At 34.3% G+C, this 25,698-nt stretch overlaps 1 protein-coding gene and 1 non-coding gene across 5 annotated transcripts in view; one reads left to right on the forward strand and one right to left on the reverse strand.

Annotated features, from left to right (window-relative positions):
• Klhl5 (kelch like family member 5) overlaps positions 1-25,698 on the reverse strand; it is a 64,312-nt gene that overhangs the window by 35,306 nt on the left and 3,308 nt on the right. The window contains exons 2-4 of one of the 4 annotated variants that reach the window (XM_047566577.1): positions 23,837-23,948; positions 13,612-14,088; positions 670-852 (exon numbers count right to left, since the gene is read on the reverse strand). In XM_047566577.1, coding sequence (XP_047422533.1) covers positions 670-852; positions 13,612-14,088; positions 23,837-23,898 — 722 coding nt within the window. In that variant the 5' untranslated portion in view covers positions 23,899-23,948. The remainder of the gene's footprint in view (positions 1-669; positions 853-13,611; positions 14,089-23,836; positions 23,949-25,698) is intronic. The other 3 variants (XM_047566578.1, XM_047566579.1, XM_047566580.1) reach the window with 3 other exon arrangements.
• Positions 20,468-20,570, forward strand: LOC124995196 (U6 spliceosomal RNA). The gene has a single exon (XR_007110666.1). It is a non-coding gene; the product is annotated as a U6 spliceosomal RNA (small nuclear RNA).

Here is a 25,698-nt window from a genome sequence, read left to right on the forward strand (position 1 = left end):
TCCCCCCCCCCCAGAAGTGCTTTTCATATTTCCTAGAGATCAGCAAACAGAAGTTAGGATACACCTCGTTTTTAAAAAATTGTTAGGGGACCAGGTATGTAGCTCCATGGTAGAGCACATGCTTAGTATGCATGAGACCCTGGGTTCAACCCACAACACCACAAAAAACCAAAAAACCAAACCAAACCAAAACAAAACAACACAAAATAAAACAAAAAAAACAAAACAAAACAAACAAACAAACAAAAACTAAAACAAAGTCATCCAAACAATCAAAAAACCCTAACAAATGCTAAGACTTTTAGCAACTCTATTCCACCAGCTTTTTTTCTCCCTAACTACCCATACTCTAATTTCCACTGAGTTTACTTAAAGTACTTAATAGGTACAATGTGGAAGAAAGATATTCGTAGTAGCTGAAATCTATACCAAACAATATTAAATTGTCTAAGGCCAGAGTGTTTTGCTTCATGCTTCTAAAAAGGGACAATTGAGGCTTTTAGGATCATTCAGTGTATAATAATTTCATACGCCCTGTTTTCTTTGTGGAAGTCCCATGAGATCTACCCCTTTTCAAAAGCATAATGGTCAAATGGAGTATTTTATCTTACCATACATAACAAAATTATCTGGGAAATATTTCAAACATAGAAATTAGAAAACAATTACCTGTGAGCTGGAATTCTGCGATCACCAGCAACTAAAATTACATCACATAACTGTTTATGTCTCAAATAGTTTTCCATTTTTTTAAATGTTTGCTCAGCATGATTAAGGGCTTGAAAAAATTCATCTGATGAACATGGCTCCATAGTATGGCAGGATGATAATGTCTGACTACTATTAGAAGTCCTGAAAAGAAAGAAAATGCACATTTTTATTCATTCATTCATTCACTCATTCATTCATTTATTTTTGTACTGGGGATTGAACTCAGGGGCACTCAACTACATACCCAGCCCTATTTTGTATTTTAATTAGACAGGGTCTCACTGAGTTGCTCAGTGCAATGCTTTTGCCGAGGCTGGCTTCGAACTCTTGATCCTCCTGCCTCAGCCACCCAAGTTATCAGGATTACAGGTATGCCTATTTTTGAGGTCTCATTTTTATAAACCTGACATCTCTGCTGAACAAGAGTTCATGATATATTCATATTGATAGCTGGGTCTCCTAACATTATATTTAAAGATGTAAGTGATCACTCTATTCCTATCTTTGAAGGCAAAAAGGCAAACTGTTTTAGAATATAAATCCAAGTCATCTTTTTTAAAAAAGGGATTATATTCTACAATTAATTTATAAAATAAATGATCATAAAAAAGTTGTTATAAATAATTCCTTTTATTCTCTGACAGTCCTTGAAAGCCCAGGTAACCTATAAATGTATATTAAATAAGTTGCATTAGATTAAAATAAACAGAAGGCCTGAATCCACATCTCTAAAAAATGATTTGAAATTTCCAAACTATAGTTTGAAGAAGTATGAGTTCTGTTTTTATCAGATTTACTGAGGGGTAGTGAACTGTTTAGGACTAGAAAGGAAATCTGAGTCCACATGCTCCATCAACATCCACTCTCCAGAATCATTTAAATCAAGTCATCAATATCTGTTGGTTATGCAGTTAACTAAAAGCCACTGACTATGCCAAAATTTAATTCTCATTTCTGATCAGATCTTAAAAAAATCGTAATTCTGATGAATATTTTATTGAATATTCTATTGAATATCAAGGCCCACCATATTTTAAGAGAATTTTCTTAATAGAAGGGTTTAATAATGTCATCAAAAAAGAAAAAGTCATTGGATCTCTTACTTTCTAAAGTGAAGAGAACTGAAGGAAAATGAGTGCCTTGTCAAAAGTTACAGTTTTTCATGGCAGAGAAAAGGTTGTTGCAAAGCCTTCTTTGTGTTTACTTAAATCCTTTTCTTTTTCTTCTGAGAATCTAGCTAGACAATATTTTGCAGCCTCTTTGGGAGATAAGGTTGTTTTATGATAGAAATAAACTGTTATCTTACATAGTTCACCTTAGCTAAAGTGGCTGAGAGCAGATATGGCTTTCCTATATTTTCCCTATCCACAAGTTGAACAGAGAAGACTGAGGACTTAGATAAAAGAAGAGGTCAAATAAATGAAAGGCCACTCAAGCAAGAACATTCAGATTACATTCACAAAACACTGGACTGAGATTTATCAATTCCTGAAGTTTACAGTACCCTAATAAACATCCCCACCTAAATCCTCCCAGTGCAATGCATTTTTAGTGCCATGTAAGTACAGACAATAAAAATGCTCTTGGGGTACTGGGGTTGTAGTTCAGTGGTAGAGTATGTGCTTAGCATGTGTGAGGCCCTGGATTTGATCCTCTGCACATGAGTGCAGACCCTTAGAGGATAATACATATGATCTAGAAGAGATGTATTATATATTATGAACATTATTGGTATGATCCAGTAAAGTATATACTCAAATTTCTATTTAAGATCATCATTATAAAATTGGAATGAAGAAAGTAGAATTACAGGTTATTTATATAAATGAAAAGTAGAGTTACTTTAAAGTCTATGGAAAAAATAAATAATGGTGTTCTGTTAATAATAATTTGAAGATTTAAAACATTTTTCAATAAAATGAAGTTTTATATTGTCAAAATACTAACAAATAGCTCTTAGATATTAATCTCAGAATGAGATAAAATTATAATTTTTAATTTTTGTAAGTCAAAATTATTTTAATCACTAAGTCAAGTAAATAAATCAGGTACTTCTTTATTAGGGTTCCTATATTTTACATTACATTTCTTATATTTCATGTTATCAGTAATGACTAAGCAATGAGTTAGGTGAATGTTTTTTGAGTGAATTGCTATCAACCAAATATAAATACCAATTGATGCTAAATTTTGAAAGACTAACAAAACTTTATAATGCTATCCTAAGTTATTTCAGGCTAAATCTGATGTTGGTATAAGCCCAATCAATAAACAGAACAATTATTTTCTTGTCGAGAATTTTCAGAGCATTTTTATTTAGAACCTGAGAGAAATCAGGATAACCTGAGGAACATTTGCATTCAAGGCCTTCCCCCCCACTCCTGAGACTGTCATAGGGTTTGAGATCAGACTTAAACATTGCATTTTTCAGAAGTCCTACACGTGATCCTAACATCTATCACAGGCCAAATTTCACTGGTGTACAATTTAGTCAAGAAGTGGTTATGTTACAAAAATTAGCATGTGATGAACATACAGTTCAAGTTACTGATTTATATAATGGATACTTTACTTCAAATATTATGCAAACTGAAATTCCTTGAGTAAAACATTTTAAATGAATTAGTAGAATTTAATGGAATTTTTTTTCTTTCCAAAATGAACATATAGATAAAACATTTTAACTGCTTATACACATAAACATTAACAAAAAACAACCTATGTGTCTAAAATAACATTTCAAACTTCTTTATTTGCTGTCAAGTCTTTGACTGCCATCACATGTTAAATGACCATGTTATTTAAATGTGACAATCAATTCACTGAGGTTTCTGAATATAGTAATCACTTCCAAGGCTTCAAAAGAGGGTCAGAAGAAGTGCGGGCTTCTGATTTGTATCCTATTGAAAAGTGAAGCCATTGTTCACAAAAATGAGCAAAAAGGAGGATAAACAGAGCTATTCAGTAGACTTGAAGAGCTACAGAGCTTTCTAGCAATATTTGTTTATTTTTTAGAAAGACATTTGGGACTTTGTACATAGAATTTTAACACAAAAATTTACTTAAAAAAAAAAAGAATTGACTGAACAATCATACAACTATAGGACATTAAGTTATAAGCATTAAAACAATCACATTCAGAATTTTACAATTAGAAGAAACCTACTCATTTACTCCAACTACCTTATTTTGTAGATGAGAAAATTTGAGGCCTCAAATGGCCAAAATGACCAACCACAAACACTGGAGAAACAGGTTACAAAGTCAGGATGAGGAAGTACTGTGAGCTGGTTAAAATGCTCAGAAAGGAATGGGAATTCTTGCTTACCTTTAATGCAGTGAGCGCAAGAACTAAGAGTATAAAGGGAGAATGATTATATGATATAAATGGTAATTCAAAAGGGGTGAAAAAAAAGACATGGGAATTAAGGATTTTAGACCAAAGTTTATCACCCTGTGACTGCTTCTTAGCTAGGAATAAGAGAGCAAAGAGTCTCAGATTTTCATGATAGAGATCACATCCATATCCCCAGGTAATCAAATTGCTTTTAATACTCTGGTTCTGTGTAACTGACAATATGAATACTTCCTCACTCCTTCTTGCTCTATATGCTTTATTTTGGAGGGTTGGATTGGAGAGGTATTGGTGAGTAATTAAGAGCATTTTAAGAAGGTTCTAGAGCTGTGCTGTCCAATTCAGCAGCTACTAGCCCATGGGTCTATTTTAATTATTAACAAATATTAGTCTAATAAAATTAAAAATTCACTTCTTTACTTAGAATAGCCATGTTTTAAATACTCAATAGTCCCTTGGGACTAGAGGCTACCAAACTGGATTACAAAGACATGGAACATTCTCATCAATGCATAAAGTTCTACTGTACGATGTTGCCCTAGAGTCTTACAGACCTAGGTTCACCCCTTACTCTGTCACTCATTATGTATCACTGGACAAGTTATTCAACTTCTCTAAAGAATTTAAACACTTACCTTCTTCAACAGAACAGGAATAAGTAATACGTAGTATTTCTTTTAGGGTATCCCTCATGAGAGGATTATTAAATGAAATAATTCATGTATAGCTCTATCACATAGTAAGTGCACAAAGTAAGCTACTGTTAGTAGATGCTTGCTTTTCAATGGTCAATGGAAAGGCCTATAATTTCAGACTTTTTTCTTTTTTCTTTTTTTTTTTTTTTGAGTTCTTGATTTTTACTGGGGAGGCAGGACAATAATGAGGGAATGTCCTCTGGAAAGGAAGGCTATTTATAAGAGAATGAGCAACCATGATATGACAGATGACAGATGTCCACTATTAATTTCAGACTCTTATCTTTATATGATGTTATTTGTTTTGTTGGCTTTAAAAAAATTGATCCCCAGAACTGGGCGCAGTGGTACATGCCTATCATCCCAGATACTTAGGAGGTTGAGACAGGAGGATCACAAGTTTGAGACCAGCCTGGTTAACTTAATGAGAACTTGTTTCAAAATGAAGTTTTAAAAAGAGGTTGGGGATGTAGCTCAATGGTTGAGTGTCCCTGGGTTCAACCCTCAGTCACACACACACACAAAGAAAAAAAAAGAAAAGAAAGAAATAAAAAGAAAAGAAGGTAAAAATAAATGATCTCTAATATTATCAGGTCCCCCCACAACCTCCTGAGCCTGTACTTAGGATTCAACTTAGGGTTTTGTGCATGCCAGGCAAGCGCTCTCCCACTGGGCTATATACCCTAGTCCATCCCTCTTTTTAATTTTTTATTTTGAGACAGGGTCTTGCTAAATTGCCCAGGCTGGCCTCAAGCTTGCCATCTTCCTGCCTCCCAAGTGGCTGGAATTAAAAGGTATATACCACCAGGTCTGGTCTTGTTGCTTTTTTTTTTTTTTTTTTTCCTGTTAAAAACTACTAGGTTTCTTTGCATCCTATCAAAAGAATTTGCATTAGAATTTCCTAAAGGAGTAATTTTTCCAATGAAGTTTTAACAATTACTTCACAAGAACTACATTACATACGATTCTGAGCAGGAAAAAAAAGTGCACTGAAATTCCAAATGGTCTGTTTGGCTTACTCCCTAGGTAAGTGATTTACTCCTAACTACCTGCATCTTAGCTTATGGCAATTAGAAATTTACGTTTTTGTGTAGGTGCAATTACTGTATCAAAAAATTTTTGGCATCTTTTATAAATATTTAAAACCATAAATATAAAATTAAAATGTAAATTGCTCAATATAGGCTAGCAGTCTCTAAATTGTTTGATGCATACCTTTCTGGTATACTTTTAAGCTTGTACTCAAATATAGATATTTACTTATTTATAAAAGAAACAGACACCATTGTACAATTACTATTTATATTATCAAATTAGATAAAAATAAAAATAGAATTTCTAACCATTACTCTAATTGATCATCTCATCCCCCAGGTGTCTAAATTGCTACAGGAATGCACAGCAGGGAAAGAGCCATATGGATTAGTGTTTGGAAAGACAACAAACAGCAGTAAAATTTGCAATATGTCTAAGAGTTTAGATGGGTGAGGCAGTTTAGAAGAGGAATTGGGGTTGTCCTCATTAAGGAGGTGGTCCCCTCCAAGGAGAGGACAAGCCAGTTACACAGGGAAATGACAAGAGCTAAAGAAAAACAGTTTCATCAAGGTTTGGTGATGTAGAATAAGTACTTAGCATGTGTAAGGACCTGGGTTTGATCCCTTCATCCCTTCCCTTCTGAAGATAAACATGTTTGGATTTGAGAATTTAAGGTGTTTATTTGTTTTCCTCCCTGCTAGCACCATGGCCAGGATATCTGTTGAAGAGTTAAGTGTTTCTAACAATCAAATTTTCGTAGGTGATAAATCACTGTAAAGCAGGCAGGCCAATGAGTACTTTCATACAATGGTGGTGAGAATGGAAAGAGGAGTAATCTTCCTGAAAGGACTTGAAAATACAAAATCAAGACAATAAAAACATGTGTATCCCTGGAACTCTGTCCAGAGGAAATAATCATCTATATATAGAGAGGTCTAGCAACAGGGAAGATTTATCACAGGTTTTCTTTTTCTTTTTTCCTAGTTGTAGATGAACACAATACCTTTATTTTATTTATTTTTACTTGTTTGTGGTGCTGAGGATAGAACCCAGTGCCCCACACGTGCTAGGTGAGGGCTCTACCAATGAGCTACAACCCCAGCACTATCACAGGTGTTTCTAAGAAGAAAATATTGGAACAATCTAAACATTGGTTAAACAAAAATACTTCATGGTGCAGCCATTTATAAAGATAAAAGACATTTAACAACATGGAAAGCTGTTTCAGTGGCAAAACTGTTTCTGCCTATCTGGGATTCCTTCTGGTAACAGAACCCACCTGTATGTACCTTTTGGGAAATCACACATTTCTTACCTCAGTTCACATGGCTTGGGCAGAGGTGACCCAGCAACTGAGACCTGGTCAATAATATTATACCTCCTGGCAATGGTTGGTTCTGGTGGGCACAGGATCCAAACAAGGCCAGACTGAGTCAATTCACGATGCTTGTTGGCACTCTGAGAGTTTTCTCTTTCTATTGAGGTTTTAAGTTCATAAAAAGCAAACTTAGAGCTACTAGTGGCTTTTTTGCTATCACGCTGACAGTCTACCTAAGATAATGCCATCACAAATAAAAACAGAATCTACAGAGGGAGAAAACAGGTTGCTGGTGCTATTTAAGTATCTGAATCCAGTCATGTCTATAGGTAGACTCTGTCCTTGGCTTTTTATTTACTAATGTGAACAAAAAACCTCCAGCTTTTGCTTAAGTCAATTTGATTTGGGCTTGCTTTTTGAAATCAAAATACTTACAATTTAAAAATCTACACTAGGGTAAAGAAGTAAGTTATAAACCCATATGTACAATAAAATTGAGATTTTTATTTTTAAAATACAGACTATTACTATACATGTATAAATATATACTAAAAGGACCCTTCCCTAAATTATTATTTTGGGGTAATGGGCAATAAATGAATTTTATTTTTCCACTTTTACTTATTTTCTGATGACTTTTTTTAATATATGTTTTTATTTGTTCTTTTTAGCTATAGATGGCAGTAGAAAGTATTTTGACATTATACATACATGGAGTATAACTTCCAAGTCTTGTGGTTGTGCATGATGTGAAGTTACACTAGTCATGTATTCATATATGAACATTGGAAAGTTATGTCTGATTCATTCTACTGTCTTTCTCATTCCCATGATTTTTTAATTAAAAATATATTATGTAAAATGGGGAAAATCACTTAGAAAATGAGATCCAAAGAACTGTAAAGAGTTCTATTTATTTTTACTTTTGGGTATTGCTGATTATAACCTCAAATCCATTCTTTATTTCCACCTAATAATGAGTTATCTGGACACATGGTTATCCAGGTAGGACTACATTTTAACTAGCTGTGGCCATCTACATTTTCATAAGTGGAATGCAATTAGTACTAATATATGCAGTCTGTATTACTTGTTTAATATACAGGCTGAAATGCAGAGCGGGGCTAGGTAAGCTTTGACTACACAGACAGGATGACACCTTACGATAGAGAAACAAAAGGAATATGCATCTCTGAATTTATGAGGTAGAGTTACTATCTGCCCTGGTCACTTGGTCACCTGTCAGGAGACTGAACTTCCATCTTATTTAAGTCTGTTTTTCTGAATCTCTGTTACACCACCTTAGCCTATGCCCTAATATACTTCCTAAATTTAAATAACATGCACAGGTGCAGCATTATTTTCATGCCTAATATATCTGATTCTAAAAATGTAAAGTCTCATTATTCAGTTCCAAATGGAGCACAGGAAAATAAAATGTGAACAATAAGTGGTATAGTCAGGTTCTTCTGCTTTAAAATTTAGAGTTAGGACTGGGCATGGTGGCACACACCTGCTATCCCAGTGGCTCTGGAGGCAGAGGCAGGAGGACTGCAAGTTCAAGGTCAGTCTCAGCAACTTAGCAAGACCCTGTCTCAAAATATAAAAAGGGCTGGGGATGTGGCTCAGTGGTTAAGTACCACTGGGTTCAATTCCTGGAACAACAACAACAAAATTAGAAAGGCCAATTGTGCAACTATAGTGCCTATCCTTTTCTAAATCTGAATCTTCACAGCTTTCCCAGTAATTCTGGGAATTAATATGACCTGAATACTTTTCTATTGCTTTTAAGTCATCCAATCAATTTCAGTTACCTAAAACTGAGTATGATTGATACGACAAGCAAATAGGCTTCAGAGGGTTCATAAGCTATGTACCAAATATTTAATACACACAGAATATTTTCTAGGAAGAGGTAACATAGCTTACATCAAATTCTCATGAGAGTCTGTGGTATGATGGGAGCACAAACACAAGGCAATATATCCTTCCCAGATACAAGAGCTATTATAGTTGAACTTTACTACTTCTAGAGACAAATTTTATTTTCATGTGAAAATGTAAAGAATTTAAATTTAAGACTGAACCAAAATTAATAGACTGGATCAAACAATGAGATCCAGAGTCAACATAAAAGGCCAAGAAAGAGATAGCCTTTGAAGAAAGGTGACATTATGAACATAACCGTTGTTGGGAGAAGAGGACCTAAATGCCTTCAGGATGAGGCCAAGAGCAGCAAATCAGTTGATTAAGGAATAGAAGAGTTCAGGATATCTAGAGTTGAAAGATAGGAAAGCAATCAGTAAAATGGGTCAAAGGGTATGGATAAGAGCTGTGGCTGAGACAAAAGACTACCTGTAACCCAGTCAGGCTTCACATTCCCAAGAGGCAGGTGAAGAGAATTAGTTGGGGAAAGAAGGTGAAACTGGTTAGAATGAATAATGAGGTATATGTTAATCCAAGTTGAACCCTATGATTAGTGAACAGTCACAGAGAAATGACTGCTAGTATGTAAGTAATAGTACATTTGGTTAAAAAATACAGAAAAGCATCTATTTCCAAGTGATCAAGGTCAGTATCTACAGTGATAAATCAAGTTAATAGTATGTATTCCTGATAAGATGTGAAGAAAATGATACTTTATTTCTGTGGTACTCCTAGCCAGAACCCATAACCCCAGTCTAATCATGAGAAAACCATCAGACAAATCCCAATTGAGTAAGACATTCTACAATACACCTGACCAGTACTCCCAAAACTGCCATGGTCATCAAAAACAAGAAAAGTCTGCCAAACTATCACAACTAAGAGGAGCCAAAGGAGACATTGTGACTTAATATATTGGTGGTATCTGGGAAAAGATCCTGAAACCGAAAAAGGGCATTAGATAGGAAACTAAGGAAATCTATATGGACTTTAGTTAAAAGATAATGTATCAACATTGACTAAGTAATAGGACCATACCATACCATATTAATGTGATATAAAAAATAAGGGGAAATGGGTATGGGGTATATAGGAACTCATTGTACTATCTTTGTAAATTTTCTATAAATCTTAAACTGTTCTAAAAATAGTTTATTTTAAAAAATACAATCATTTTACTTATTAATCTCGAGCAAGTTACTTTCTGTGGACTCAGTTGTCTCACCGTAAAATTAGAATTAGGTTGAGAGCAGTAGCGACTTAAACCAAAAATTTTGTTGTGAAGACTAAATGAGTTAATATATTAAATAAAGTGCACCGAACTTCCTATGTGCTTCACAGGAAGCACACAGTATTAGCTAAGATTGCTTTTGAATATTTTTAAAGTGCAATAACATTTTATGCACATTGACTAAAAATAGCCTGAAATTTATAAGTTCATAAGCAAAATGTGAAATAATGAAATTTCCCCAACTTAAAAGATGTCAAAAATGAGGCAATTTTAATGTGAGTAAATCAAGTGAAGTGCAAACTGTCTTTATATTATGGTCAAGTGGTGGACCACCATAAAAAGTTCCTATCCCTGGTAAGAATTTGTCTGGAATTAAGGTCTCAGGAAACTATTGTTCACACACACACACACACACACACACACACACACACACAAAAGGTGATGGCTCTGTTATTTAGAATTTAAAATTCTTCATGATATAAAAACCAAGATTTATATTTATATAACAAAGTAATGACTTAGATGGCCCCATGGAGAAATGATGGATAGGTTACAGACCCAAGATTAAAAAAAAAAGGTGAGAATCTTTAAAACCACTCGGATGGATGGTAGCAAAAATTATCATAAGTCTAATGCTCAGACAGATATTTATCTTGGCTAGAATATAACTGACAAAACATATTAGGTAGGAAACTAAGGAAATCTATAAGGACTCTAGTTAAAAGAAAATGTATCAACATATGATGCCTCTTAACTCCTGCCTTAAATGGTCCAGACCACCGTGGGAATTGTGATTCTGGGTATGCAAAATCACTCAGCTGTCTTCCCTTTTCTCTAATTACTCAAAAATTTCAGTTTAAGTTCTGAGAGTTATATAAACATTACGACTATTAAAAGAAGAAATTAGCAAATCAAATGTACTTCCCATTATGTCTTTAATATTTTAAGATATCAATCTATAATATGCTCAAGATGTTTTAATGTATTTCAGTACTTACAAATATTAAAAAAATTATTCCCAAGTTATATCCAAAATTTGATGAATGCCATTGTAACTTCTTTTGACATTAACAGTGACAGGTTTTGACTTGTTTACAGTAGAAGGAAAACCACTTAGAGAAGTCTGACTGCTCACTTAATCAAAAAGCTGAGGGCAAATACATGTATTTTTATGATAAAGGTCAAAGACTCAGCCAGAGGACTGAGGGAAGATGTAAGAATTAGAAATATTTAATCTAGGGGAAAAAAAGGTGAAAGTACACACCTAGAAGACATTCTAAAATATAGAATTTATCCTGTTTTGCAATAAGATGTTAAGAGTGAAATTTCAAATCACCGGGTATATAAAATTGCTTTGACATATTCCCCTTATATCTAAAAACCAGAGATGCTTTCAGTACATTTTATTTTTGAAATAATATTTTAGGAAAAGTTTGGTCTCTGAAGAGGTGAACTGTCTACTCCCATCTTACTCTGAATAATCTTCTTGATTATCATTTTTAAAATAATTATGTTTTAAATTTTTAAAATGCCATTTAATTCATTTCCTATAAATAAAAATATCAATTTTAAATTCTTGAAGAATGCTCATAGCAATCTCTCAGTCAAAACACATATCTTTTTCTTTCATAATGCATACCTCACTAAGATATTTCAGTATGCATACTAAAAAAGATTAAATTTTAGTAATCATTAGCTATGCAAACTACCTTTGTTGTAAGGAAGTAAACGATATTGACCAATATCTTGGCAAGATTGTACATGTATATAAGTTTTTTACTCACATTATAATCTCTTCAGGTAGTAGATACATTTTAAGAGTTTTACAATCATGTTGGCAAAGGAAAGAATGCTTCATATTTTCTAATTTTGTTTAAATATTCTTGATATATTGATTTTCAAATGGAATAGTGATTAATCCTTAGTTTCCCACAAAAATGATAAACCATGAACCTTTTATTATATGTTATTTTCTTTATGGCAACAAGTCTCCAAAGAAAATACAAAGCAATGAAATCACATTAGCTCAACTGACCTCCATATTAAAAATATTAGTGCCTCATATTCCTTTAAGATAATGAAAAATTACAAACTAATTTAAAGTATTGTAAATTAGATACACTATTTACCCATGTAAAGATATCCCCCCTACATTGCACAAATGATTATAGATGACTATATCTTTCATCATTCCAACACCACAATTCAAAATTTCATGTTCTTAAGATTAGAAGAGGAAAAGGTGGTATATCCCCAAATAAGAGATACCTGAAAATATCTGAATTCATTTTATCTCAAGCCCTTATGATGCTTACATTAACCATAACTAACATGAATTTTAAGTATAATCAAAACTGGCAAAGAAATTTTAAAAGAAAATAAAAACAGTAATTAAACTTGCTAAAACATAAGCTATTGGTGCCTTTAAATATTTGGCAATGTTTGACCGAAGGTGAATCAGAAAGATGACTTTCATGCTCTAACTTGTTATATGATCTGTTATAGTGGTTTAAACTGATTAATAAGAAAATCTATTTCAAAGAGAAAGCCAAATTCCAAGGATGAAAATGAATAAAATCATTATAAAATTATCATTTTTTTTTCTTTATTTTTCTTTCTTCTAATTCATTCCCCTTCTTCTTGATCCCTTTTCACCAGTTGACCACATCTGGTCCCTCTATGTTCCCTTAAACTCTCCTGAAAAAATGTCCTTCATTTCCTTAAAAACACAAATGTCAGTCAAAGTGAAGATAATGGAAATTAGTAGCTGTCATCTTAGAGACATGTTACTTAGTATTCTCTGTATTAGTCTGGAGAGCTGCAACGTACAGGACAAAGAGAAATAACCACAGAAAAATAGTATTGACGACTAAAATGGTGTCAAAAATAGGCAATTATAATGTGTATCTCTTTGTAAAACCTGTATCTTCATTAAACTCAAATTTGACTCTACAATCTATTATAAACTAAAATGTCACAAAATTTTATACGATAGAAATATCTTTTCTAGTTTTGCTATGAATATAGAAGGTAAATGAATGAAGGAAACTGCCTGTCAATGATGCATAAAACTGCTACTACATTTTCAAAGCAGAGCCAGATCTATATATAGAACCCAAAATATTTCAAAATGAATGTTATATGTTGTCTTTGTAATTTTACAAAATTGTTAGAACATTGTTTTAAATCCTAGCAAAAAGTACATGTTCATTACAAGATACTATGTATGTATGAGGACACACATATAATCAAGTTTTAAAGTAAAAATGCTAAATTATTTTAAAACATTATAGAGAATATACCCCCACACCCCATTTCTAACAGTAAGAAAATAATCAACCTGCATGAACTGGAATCAGATTCATTTTCTTCTTCACTAGTGCCATCATCCACTTCTGGTCTATCCAGCCAATGTGCACCGCCACAATCTTCTGCTGTAAACTCAAATGCAGGGACTTCGGAGGTGGATGCCATTGGCCAAGAAGGTGAATTCTGAAAATCCAGTTGGCTGGACCTTCGGTAACCAATTGAAGCCAAAGGCAATTGTAGGTTACATGGATCTAAAAACTTTCTCCCACCGTTTGCTCCAGTCTGTCCTCGATTCCAAAATTCTCCCTGCTGGCTGTCAACTGTAGAATTAGGAGATGATGCTTGATGGCCAAACCACCTCCATCTGATTTTCAAAATCTGTTTCACATCAAACTCTTTACGAGAACCAGACATCCTCAGAGAAACCAAGTGATCGTCTAGGCAACGGGCAAAAAGCACTGCACACAGATTTGTGCATCCAACCAAGACAAGAGAAGTATATGCCCTGCTGTACACAACAAACAGATTTAAGAGAATATAAATGACATGTATATATATACATATATATCTACATTTACTTTTATGCCAATATATCAGATTATAAAGAACAAAGGATAATGCATAAAGATGAAACACGGTGGAACATTCCGTTCAATCAGAGCAAACTCTCATCCGCCTATCCTGAAGCAGCTAGACCACTTTCCCTGCTCTCCTTTCCCATACTGGCCATTAGCTCTCACAAACACTGACAGCATTCATTAAGGTTCTTTCAAATGCAGAACACCACCCCCTTTTCTTAAACCACAAATGACAGAGACAGAAAGCACTATCCCGGTTCAGTATCTCAGTCTCTACTGCTTAGTATATTAACTCTTTTATTGCTGAAACAAGAAATGTATTCCAGAGCGTTTTTCTTTGTACTTAAAAGTATCACTTTATAACCAAAATGTTTCTATTTTTAAACCAAGTTCCTAGGTGAGACATCACAAAACAAGTTTTTCAAAAGTGTTTTTTAATTAGATGAGTTACAATGATTTTCAAACTGCGCTATAGCTAAGGGGTGAGAATGAAAGAGTGCAAAGGTGGAGCTCTAGATTGTTACCTTCCACCTCTTCCTCCCTACAAAATGAAGGGTATCTAATTAATATAGAATAATGAGAAGAATTAGGAGAAAAAGTTTGAAAATTACAAAATATCCAAGTTTGGCAGTACTTACTCTTTTTCAAATAAATAACTGGAAGCCAATATTGTTCTATAATTATGATAGGGTCACTTCCATTCAGTATGATATTCAAATGTTTATAATACTACTTAGGAAAAGGAAGTGTCACCCTACAAAGCAACGAAGGACTGGGAAAGGGCTGTTCCTTGGTGTACAAATACCCTAATAGTGCCCTCTGTTGTTAGCAAAACAAAGTAATGGTATGAAACATGGGTATGGTTAAGGCAAACTGATAAAGCAAATTAAAAAACCCATCAAGTTTTTAAGATATTGAGTACTAATTGTGAGAAATGCATTGTATGAGGCATTAGAGGGGAAACAGACATACACATATGGTTTCTATTCCCCAAATAATAAACTCTACTTATTAAAACAAATAAAAAGTACTTGCTAAATTAAAATATGAAGCATTATAATGCAGCAGTATTAAAATCTTGTGATCTATAAATGCAGAATTTCAGTTTTTAGGGTACTTAATATCTACTTCTATATCAAATAATTTCATACAAAAGGCAATACCTATATTAACTGACCAAAAAAACAAAGCAAAAAGCTGCTTTGGAGGCTTACAAGAATATTGTGAAGCATATAACTTGACCTCACACTCCATTAGGAGAACAAAAATTATTCAGAAGAATAAGAACGAGAAGCATGAAAAGCCATTTATGATTCTGTACTAAATACTACAAAAAATCCCATAAAATTATAAGAAAGACAAAGGAGATATCAGGATGGTGTGGAGTGGCACAGGTCAGTTTCATTAGGCAGAAGGATAATATATTTACACAAAGAAAGATAAATAAAAGCATGAAATGAGCATATTGACAAGGAAGGAGGGAGAAATATCAGTTGATCAGTCAGTCAGCCATACCTAATTAATTTTAAGGAGTAGTAGATAAAGTTAATGAATCTGATGCAATAAAAAACCTTGGGCACAAAGTAAAGGTGTTATTAAGTGGTCTGTTGAACAGGGCAATATTTTAGAAAATCAATTTGGTGGCAGTACGCAAGATGCATGAGGGAGTGAAAAGACACTGTTTCCCTCTTCTCACCTGCCAGGCTCCTTCCTATCAAAACCCTTACAACTCCATTCTCCCTTACTTTATTTCTAACTATTTTCCAGCACGACTCATCCCTGATCAGTCAGTCTGCATTATGTTACCCCCTCTTTGGCAATACTGTTTGTTCCCAATTTCTCTGGTTTTAAAATCCTATCCTTCAAGGTATAGCTCAGTCACTGCCATCCTTATAAACATACCTTCAATTACTGTAGCCTTTCCTTTTCAACAAAGGTAGCACCATCCCCTCTCCCACAAAGGCTTCTGGAAACTGGGGGAAGGGTAGGTTTTAGAGGGAGTGAATGCAGAGTGCTACAGGCATTGAGTGGGCAGGCACCAGAGATGGTAAACATTTTGCAATGTATGATACAATGACTGATACAATGAAAACTGTCATTGTAATAGCTCATCATGATCTTGCCATTTTTATCTTAGTCATTCAATAAGTATTTACCATGTATTTATATGTACAAGGCACCATGAGAGATGAATCACTAACATATCTTGCTTTCATTTTAAAATTTATACTTTGACAAAGGAAAATTAAATTACTATTTAAAAAGAATTCATTTTAATAAATATATAGGTTTTTTGGTTTTGCTTTGTTTTTTGGTACCAGGGATTGAACCCAGGAGTGCTTTATGACTGACATACATCCATCGCCTTTTTTATTTTTTATTTTGAGGCAGGGCCTCACTAAGTTGCCTGAGAGGTCTTGAACTTGCAATCTTCCTGCAACAGCCTCCCAAGTAGCTGGGATTACAGGCATGCACGTAAGTTTTTATGAATAAATTTAAAATTGAATTTAATTGATCAATGTGAGAAAACCAATGTGAGAGATTTTAATTCAATAAGTGCTATTTCTAATAGCTAGAGTGATTTTAACTGGTTGGTTGATCGGCTGATTCACTGAAACCTGAAGTTAATCTGAAATGTGAAACATTTCTCATAACTCTATGAGAAGAAGTTCAGACTTACGGAGATATGAATGCTATAGTGTTAAACCATGCCCCCATTCTCAAGAGGGTCCAAATATACTTTTTTCACCAAGATTCTGAGATATACATTGAATATATAACTCTTTAATGCAGTAGCTGTTCTGAGTGGACTGCAGCTGGGAAATGAACCAATGAAATAGGGTACCTGATTTTAAAGGTTTACCAGGATCTTGAGTTGGGAAAGGCCACACACATAGCAACACTTAACACTGCTGTCATGATCATGGGTTTAGTTATATACAAGCATACACACACAACCAGAAAAGCCTTGTGAGTGGATTCACTGCATGCCTGTTCAGTGGTACCTTTATTTCTAATCATCCTCCACTCACTCTTCCCAGTAATTAATGTACAGATTAGTATATAATCTTTCACAGCTCTCTCCATGTTTATAAAACTGTATAAAACTTATGTAGTTGAATTTTGACTATTGGTATAAAAGAGATCATACTGTATATATATATATTTTATTTTGCTTTTCTCATCTATTTTTATATGTACACTGAAATGTAATTAATAACCTCTTTAACAGTTGTATGATATTTCATGATTAGAGAACAATTCATTAAACAATTTCTTGCTATAGGCATTTGGGTTGATTTCAAGTTTTCGTTTGATTGCTATTACAATAATGTTGAAATAAACATCCTTGTGAGGCTTTTGTGATGATGGAATTTATTCCCAGAAGAATTGTTGGACTGAAGGTATGTATATTTTAAATTCAAACAGTTAAACTTCCCTAAAATTCACATTTTCAAACATAAAGTGAGTTTACCCTTCTATTTTTATAGGCCTGACAGTTAACAATGAGTATTATAATTCTTTTAATTCCAGATGACTACTGAATTTGAGCATATTTTTATAGGTTCACTGGCCATTTCTGAGCTACCTACTTATATTTTTTGCCTGCCTTTCTCTTGGTTATTCATCTTTTCTTTATTACCAAGTAGAAGCTTTTTGTGTATTATAGATATTTGCTCTGTATTTTTGTATTTTGAAAATACTTTAATCTGTTCTCCAGATGAATATTAACTAGTGCCTGTACCTTTCAATATTTTCAATATTTTAAAATTAGAAGTTTGAAGTGTGTGAATCATAACTGGAGGCTCAAAGAAATATGAGTCAGTTGTATAATCACCCAGGCTCAGAAAAGATTATGATTACCAGCACACAAGGAGGCTTTTTCATGCCTCTCCCTAAAGGTAACCAACATGCTTAGCATAAATTCATTTTATTTGTTTTTGAAATTCAACCAAAATACTCTTTTCTTCACCATTTTTTTTTTTTTTTTTTTTTTTTTTGGAATTAATCTGTTGTGTGGGGTTGGGGTATAGCCCAGTAGTAGAGTACTTGCCTAGCATGTGTGAAGCTCCGGGTTTGATTCCCAGTACAACACACACACACACACACACACACAATCTATTGTCTGTAGCAGCTGATGATTAGCTCTTATGGTTATACAGTATTCCACTGTATAAATATACAACTATCAAAATCCATTCTATTGCTAACAGTTATTTGAGTTGTTCCTAATTTTAATTTTTGGCAAATAATGTTGCTAATATTCTTATACATGTTATCTGTTGCATGTACATATGTACAGATTCAGTCCCTGTATTACATAAATACATATACAATATTACAATACAGCAAGATATATAGGTATGCATAGGATAAACGGATAGTGAAGCAAGTGAAGATAGCTGCTCATGTCCAAGATATATTTCTAGTTAACCTGGAATTAAGTACAGTGAAAGACCCCCTTGTCAAATGAAACCTACAGTTGGTCTATTAAGTGAAAAAGTTGTCATAAAAAGGGTATAGCTACATACTCTTAAAGATGTTATTTTACCTTGAACATACAAATGCACATTCATTCACAAATCTTTTCATATATGGTAAATGTCATTATTTGATATAGCTCTCCTATTGAGTTTGGATCCTCTTTCTTGTATAAACCATGCTAATGATCTACTGTCTATGATTTCCACTTATGGCTTCTATAAATGTAGAGAGAACTTAAAAACATTCTTAAAAAAATATCACTAAAGAATTCATTAGGCCAGTGGTCTGTCCTCTATGGAAAAATCTTTTGCCAAACTATAAGTTAAATGCATCATTTTCTCTTTCTTTATTTTCTTTATTTAAATATTTTTAGTTGAAGATGGACACAATACATTTAATTATTTATTTATTTATTTATTTATTCATTTATGTGGTGCTGAGAATCAAACCGAGGGCCTCACATGTGCTAGGCAAGTGGTCAACCACTAAGCCACAACTCCAGTCCTCTGCATTGCTTTCTTCAAGGAGAAAGTCTTACCAAAAGTGTCAGCTTGACCAAACAGTGTACTCAGTGATACAGTTAATTTTCCCGATGTTTTGAACTCTTTATTTCCTTAAGAGACTAATAGTCTGAAGGCTAGGTTGCTGGTCTGTGTGAGACAGGTAGGCTCTCAGGAGAGAGAAAAGACACCTTTACTAGGTGGAGAACTAGATCTATGAGAATGATCACTCAGACTTGCCTCTTTGGTTAGATAATAAAAACCTTCAGCATATGTTTGTACCAGATCAATTAGGAAAAAAGCACAATTGATTTAAATGCCACAAAATTCAAAGACCTACGCAATGTGCCCACAACTGATTAATGGTTAGACTGTTTAACCAGGAAGAAACATTCTAAACCCCAAATATCAAATGACTGACATGGGATTTGATGTTTACAAAAGTTTGCCTGGGAACCATACTTTTCTTCCTAGGACAATCCTACATATAATCAGAGAGCTCAACCCTAAATGTGTCACTTGCCTTCTATTCTCTCAGAAGTGAGGGGCATCTGCACCCTGCCTTTGGGGTGTGTATATCTTTACTTTGCTGTCCTTTAGTAAATCTTGGCTGTGTCTTGCTTTCAACGTGTTCTGAAATTCTTGCCAGCAGTATAAGTCAAGAATCCACCTGGGCAGAGTTGAGATCCTAATGTCCCCTTACAGGGACCTCCTTGGACCCCTGTGTGGCAACACATGGACTTTGATAGGTACTGCTTTAGACTTTGAAGGCTTTTCTTTTAGTCTTAAAGTTATTCAACCTTCATTCTGTTTAAGAGCAAATATTTTAATTACTAATTTATATTGAGACAGTCCAAAGCATTCAACTTAATTTTCATAGAAAGAATTCTTTCTTTATACTGTCATTAATTTACACGTTTATTAAAGTTTTATAATTAGTATAACATGTATAATTGTTAAAACAGGTTTGTGAATGAACACAACCAACTTTTGGTAATTACCCAACTGAAAGGTTAAGTATAGAAATGTGCAGGTGTGCTATGGAGATCTACTGAACCATAAGAGTTCGGCTGGCCCTAGGGATCAGTAAGTAATTTCACAGAAGGAAAGAGAGCATCTGGTTAAAGCTGTGAGTTAGTTCAGGGGAGCCAATTGAGAGTTCTGTTGTTTCTCCATATCATTATTTACTAATGGTAGCCTAAATGATTTGATAGCAAAAGCCTGGATCAATAGCTAGGCCCTCACCAGATAGCTATATAATTTTGGCAAATCACTTCACCTCCTTGATTCTCAGTTTTCTTTTCAGTAAAGTAGGATTAAGTCCTTGCTTTGGCAGCACATATACTAAAATTGGAACAAAACAGAGAAGATTAGCATGGCCCCTGTGCAAGGATAACACACAAATTTGTGAAGCAGCCCATATTTTTAAACATCATTACCCTATGTACATGTATGATTACGCATGTGGTATGACTCTACTTCATGTACAACCAGAGAAATGATCGTTGTACCCCATTTTTGTACAATGAATAAAAAAAAAAGTAGGATTAAGTAACCAGCATGTATAAGTTTTAAGTAAGGATCTTGATTTGTAATAGCAACTATTTCCTAAGTGCCCCAATGTGCACAATAATATATGAAGCATTTTATAGTGAATGGGACATCCAGTTGTCAGAAAAACTGTGCATCAAGGGGCATTCCCCCATCTCCCTTGCTGGTGAGTGGCAAGACTTAATTTGAACCTTAGAAGATGAGACTGACTCTAAAGAACCTATGCTTCCAAGTATACTACACTGCCTCTTGCTTCCAAAATATCCCCATTTGCTAATAACAATTACATTGTGGAGGAGTAATAGTTAAGTCCACTGTACAAATGAGGAAGCAGATTCAGAGTATAATTAACTTGTACAAGGTTAGATGTCTAGTAGAGTGAACTAAAGTTCCTTGCCACTAAGATCTGACCAAACTAATAGTAAATAAGGCACTAAAAGTACTTACATTTCTTATATAATACTGTTCAGTTCATCATAGTTGAAATTAAATGCCTACATGGCATTTATTCAGCAAATACAAGTGCCTTACAGATTTCTCCCTACTTGTCTCCCTACCAATTTTTGTCACTATTTCCTATAGAGGGCTGGGGAGATAGCTCAGTTGGTAGAGTGCTTGTCTTGCAAGCACAAGGCCCTGGGTTCAATCCCCAGCACCGCAAAAAAAAAAACAAAACAAAACTATTTCCTATAGAACACAGTGCTAACCTATAATATCAGAAGTACCTTTTTCCATCCCTCAAAACTATGTGTAGTAGTATCTGGTAGTAAAACAAGGAACATTTAAAAAAATTAGCTAAATTAATATTATATAGCCTTTTTTCCCTAGGTCATCTATAAAAATTGTCAGAGTTGATACTTTAATAACTATACCTTGATTATAAAAAGTATTTTTTTTGAAAATAGCTCTACAGGGTTGGGCAGGTAGTGCAGTGATAGAGCTTGTGCTTGGCATGTACAAAGCCCTGGGTTCAATCTTTTTTAAATTTTAATTTAATTTTAGTTGTTGATGGACCTTATTTATTTATATGTGGTGCTGAGACTCAAACCAGTGCCTCACACATGCCAGGTGAGTGCTCTATCACTGAGCCCCAACCCCAGCCCCTGGGTTCAATCTTAAGCAAAAACAAAATGAAACAAACAAACAAACGAACAAACAAAAAAGCCCTTTGGCTTAAAGACTGGTTAAAAAAAAGTTTCTTGTCACCACTCCTTAGATTTTATAAATAAAAATATATATTTGCTGTTGCACAAGAATGGAAACTGATAATATCACAAGGACAGTGGGAAACCACTGCTAAATTTTTGCCTGATCCATTATCTTTGGCATGTGCTAGAATACCCAGCTGTCTCATGTGCCATATAAAGAAACAGTCTGGACAACCATACGTAATTTGTTTTACTGACCTGAATCAAATCCAGAAGTGTTTCTGCCTTCCATGTAGCTTTATGGTGATGGAGGTAGAAATGGTAATCAATTGTTACTCTCTAAGGCATAAATATACCAATCAAAGTGGTCTGGGGGTCTTTGACTACATAATGAGCAAATCACAGATCAGTTTGTTTCTGCTGCTGGACCAATCAGATTTTATAAATAATATATTTGTTAGAACAGCATAAGCCTGGTAAGGAAAGGGCAGTAAAGAGTAATGTAAGAAATAAAGAGGAGAAAAATGTGAAAACTGTTCCTCATGCTACTTATAATTATAAATGGTATATCATTACAGATGTTAATTAAACCAGTTAACCCTTAAAGAAACTCCTTAGCTTGCCCTAAAACTAACCCCCCCAAAAAATGATAATAATTTTAAAAAGCCACCAAAAAACTGTTCTCATAATTTAACTTCAGCAAAAAGGAAAATGGGACAAGCTAGTGATTACAATGGAGATCAGTGGAAATCAGTGGAGGGTAGAATTTCTTAGTGTTAGTCATATGTTAGGTTAAATCCAATGTTCTTAAGACACCCTTCAGAGTGGTCCTCTCAACTTCTGTTGAGGAAAGGAGATGATAAATTAAGGGACAACTGGTTCAGGCACTTTCAAAAGACCATGCTAAACCGGACCAGCAATTCTAAAATCCTATAGAGCATAGAATTGAGCATTCCTTCTTTCTGCTTATCAGAGAAATATCTAGCCCAAAGAAAGGCAAATATTTAGGAAACAACCAGCCTTAAGTCTAAATCCTCTCTTATCCACTCTATATCATAGCCGAAATGCCTTACTAAACTTCAATTCTTGCTTACAATATTCTACCCAAAACTTTTACTCTTTTGTTTTCAATATTCTACAAGATAATAAAAGTCAAGATCTTTTGTATAGAATTTAGGAACTTTAGTGATCTAGGAGTCCTTGTCTACCTTTCCAGCTTTACCCTCCTCTCACCCTATTTCACACTTTATCTGTGATAAAAAGTTAAAACACACGATATCAAAATAAGCAAAATAAATATTGATAACTACTTCCCAAACAAAAGGCATTGTGGACAATATAAATGTACACAGTTGACAAAATTCTCCTGCATTTAATCCTCTTAGTTATATTCCGCTGGCAATCTGTAGAATTAGGTATGTTAAATACATTATTCAGCAACACTGCTTATAGTAAAAATGATCTCCCTGATTAGTAAATTTGCATGGGGACTCAGTAACTATAAATACTCATAAGGAAAACTATAGTTTTGACTTCTCTGTGATAGCTCTTTTAATCAGCATGCTTCTAGGGATCATAGAAGCTAAGTCTATGGAGTTATATGAGATTGAGTCCAGTGAGACATGAATTTTTTATTCCCAGGCAGCTATATCCACCGAGGATGAGCTTCTTCTGACACGCTGCCCAGATGGTATGTGAGCCACTGGCATGAACGGTTGTGAAGATCCCTCCCACCAATTAGGAACACTGAGATTGCTCTGCTGGCAAGTTGATAGCCTTCTGAGTAAATAAACCTATAATTTTCTAACATTGAACATCCAGTTGTACTTAAGAAGACCCATTCATTTGCAAAGAAATAAGAACAATGCATAGTATATCTTAGAATGATATTTAAGAATCTCTACAGTCTGAACCCACTCGCTTCCCCTTTGGTCTTTTAGCTAACATACATCTTTAACAAATTCCACTTGATTTCACACACAGCCTTTACTCACCTTCCTCTGTTGTTATTTTTCTGGGCATCCCCTCTTCCAGGTATCATATACCACCTCCCCATAGTTCATCCCTTCAGCCATCTGCTGAGGTCAAGCTATGGATATTTTTCAACTGGGAAGAAAGGAGATATTGCATAGGTAAAGAATGCAAGGGAACTTTGCTGTAAAAGCTAAGTACACACAGCTAACAAAAAAAGAATGGAAATTTACTGAGAATAAAAATAGAGTAAGTTGGTGAAGAGAGATGGTAATAGTATGTTAAAATGTAAAAATATCCAAATAGAGTGTCTTGGAGATCAGTTTGGATGACAGAAAAGAGCAGAGCAAGGTAGCATATTAAGTGCTCCCTTCTTTCTACATTACTAGCCATGAGGAGAAGCAAGGGAGTCTTCATCGGTCAAAGCAGGTAACTTGCAAAGTTTTCCCAATTTATCACTTGTACTTTGGGTGAGGAAGCGAGAAATGAAAAAAATTACAATAGAGATGGCATTTGCCAGTGTTTAGGGAGGGAATATAGTAGCTGTATGGCAGCTCTAGTTCTCCCTTCTTACCCTGACGAGCATTATCAGTCTGTCCCATTAGAATTTGCAAGCTAATGTTAATTGTATCGAACTTCTGATGGTATCTCATATTCCTTTAATCTCAGGTTGCTTTGATTGCAAGTTATAAGAACTGCCTTCTTTATTATAAAGTTGCCAAATACTCTAACTTGTTATACATTAGGGCCAACTCCATTATTTATAAACTCTTACAGCGGTTAACTTAAGGACTAACCAAGATGGGGCACTTAAAAAAACTTTAGATCTGCTGGGATTACCAAAGGCGCTAGTTTCAAGTGAGTGAACTCTAAAGCACCCATGTAACAACAAAACAGAAAAATTAGTGAATAGAGAAATAAAAAAAAGAAGTATATGTGAAGAAAGACACACTATCAAGAAAGCATATAGAACCAGAGAGAGAAAATAGCTTTAGCTCCTAACTTTCTGTTACTGATGACAGTTGCCTCTGAGGTCCAGCTATACTTCTTGCCCTTGAATTCAGACGTAAAGCTATAATGCTTCTAACAAAGCATTCTTTCTGCTTAAGCTAGTTTAAGTAGTTTTGTGTAACTTGTCAGGAAATAATCTTTAGACCAAAAAAAGGGAGAGAGACAAAGTATAACACACACACACACACACACGCAGATTTAGTCAGATTAATCATACTGAAAAATTCTATTAATGTTGCTTTAAAGAGAAAGGGAGAGAGAACTCAAATTATAGCTCTTTTCTATTGGAATTGTGAACTCCCAATTCATCTTTTTATCCTCACAAGACCTAACACAGTGTCTTATATGCATTTGACAAATGTTTACTGAATAGACATACAATTAAAAAAGAATGAAATTCACTTGATCAAAACAGTACATCTCATTGTGGAGTTTTCAATAGCATTTCATTTCAATTTTAGAAAAGATGTTCTTTATAATTCTCATTAGCATAATTCTGTTTAAACACACATACACAAAGAAATGCTGTTTCCTATTTTTTAAACAGAATACTGACAAACAATTTGGATTTGATTATTCAGTTTTTGTTTTGTTTTTTTGCAGCATTGGCTACTGAATCCAGGGGCACTCTGCCACTGAGTTACATCCCCAGTCCTTTTTGTTATTTTATTTGTCTTGCTAAATTGTCCAGGCTGGCCTCTAGCTAGTAATCTTCCTGCCTCAACTTCCTGAGTAGCTGGGATTATAGGCATACCCCAAAGCATCAGGCTTAGATTTGTGTTAACTCTTAAAACTATGAAGCTCACTTAGTAAAGCAGTCATTAAAACTGTTCATAGAGGATTCTGGTTCTCCTCCTTCTGGGCATATGGTAAA

The sequence above is a fragment of the Sciurus carolinensis genome, chromosome 10 (genome assembly GCF_902686445.1).
Source record: "Sciurus carolinensis chromosome 10, mSciCar1.2, whole genome shotgun sequence".
Lineage (NCBI taxonomy): Eukaryota > Metazoa > Chordata > Mammalia > Rodentia > Sciuridae > Sciurus > Sciurus carolinensis.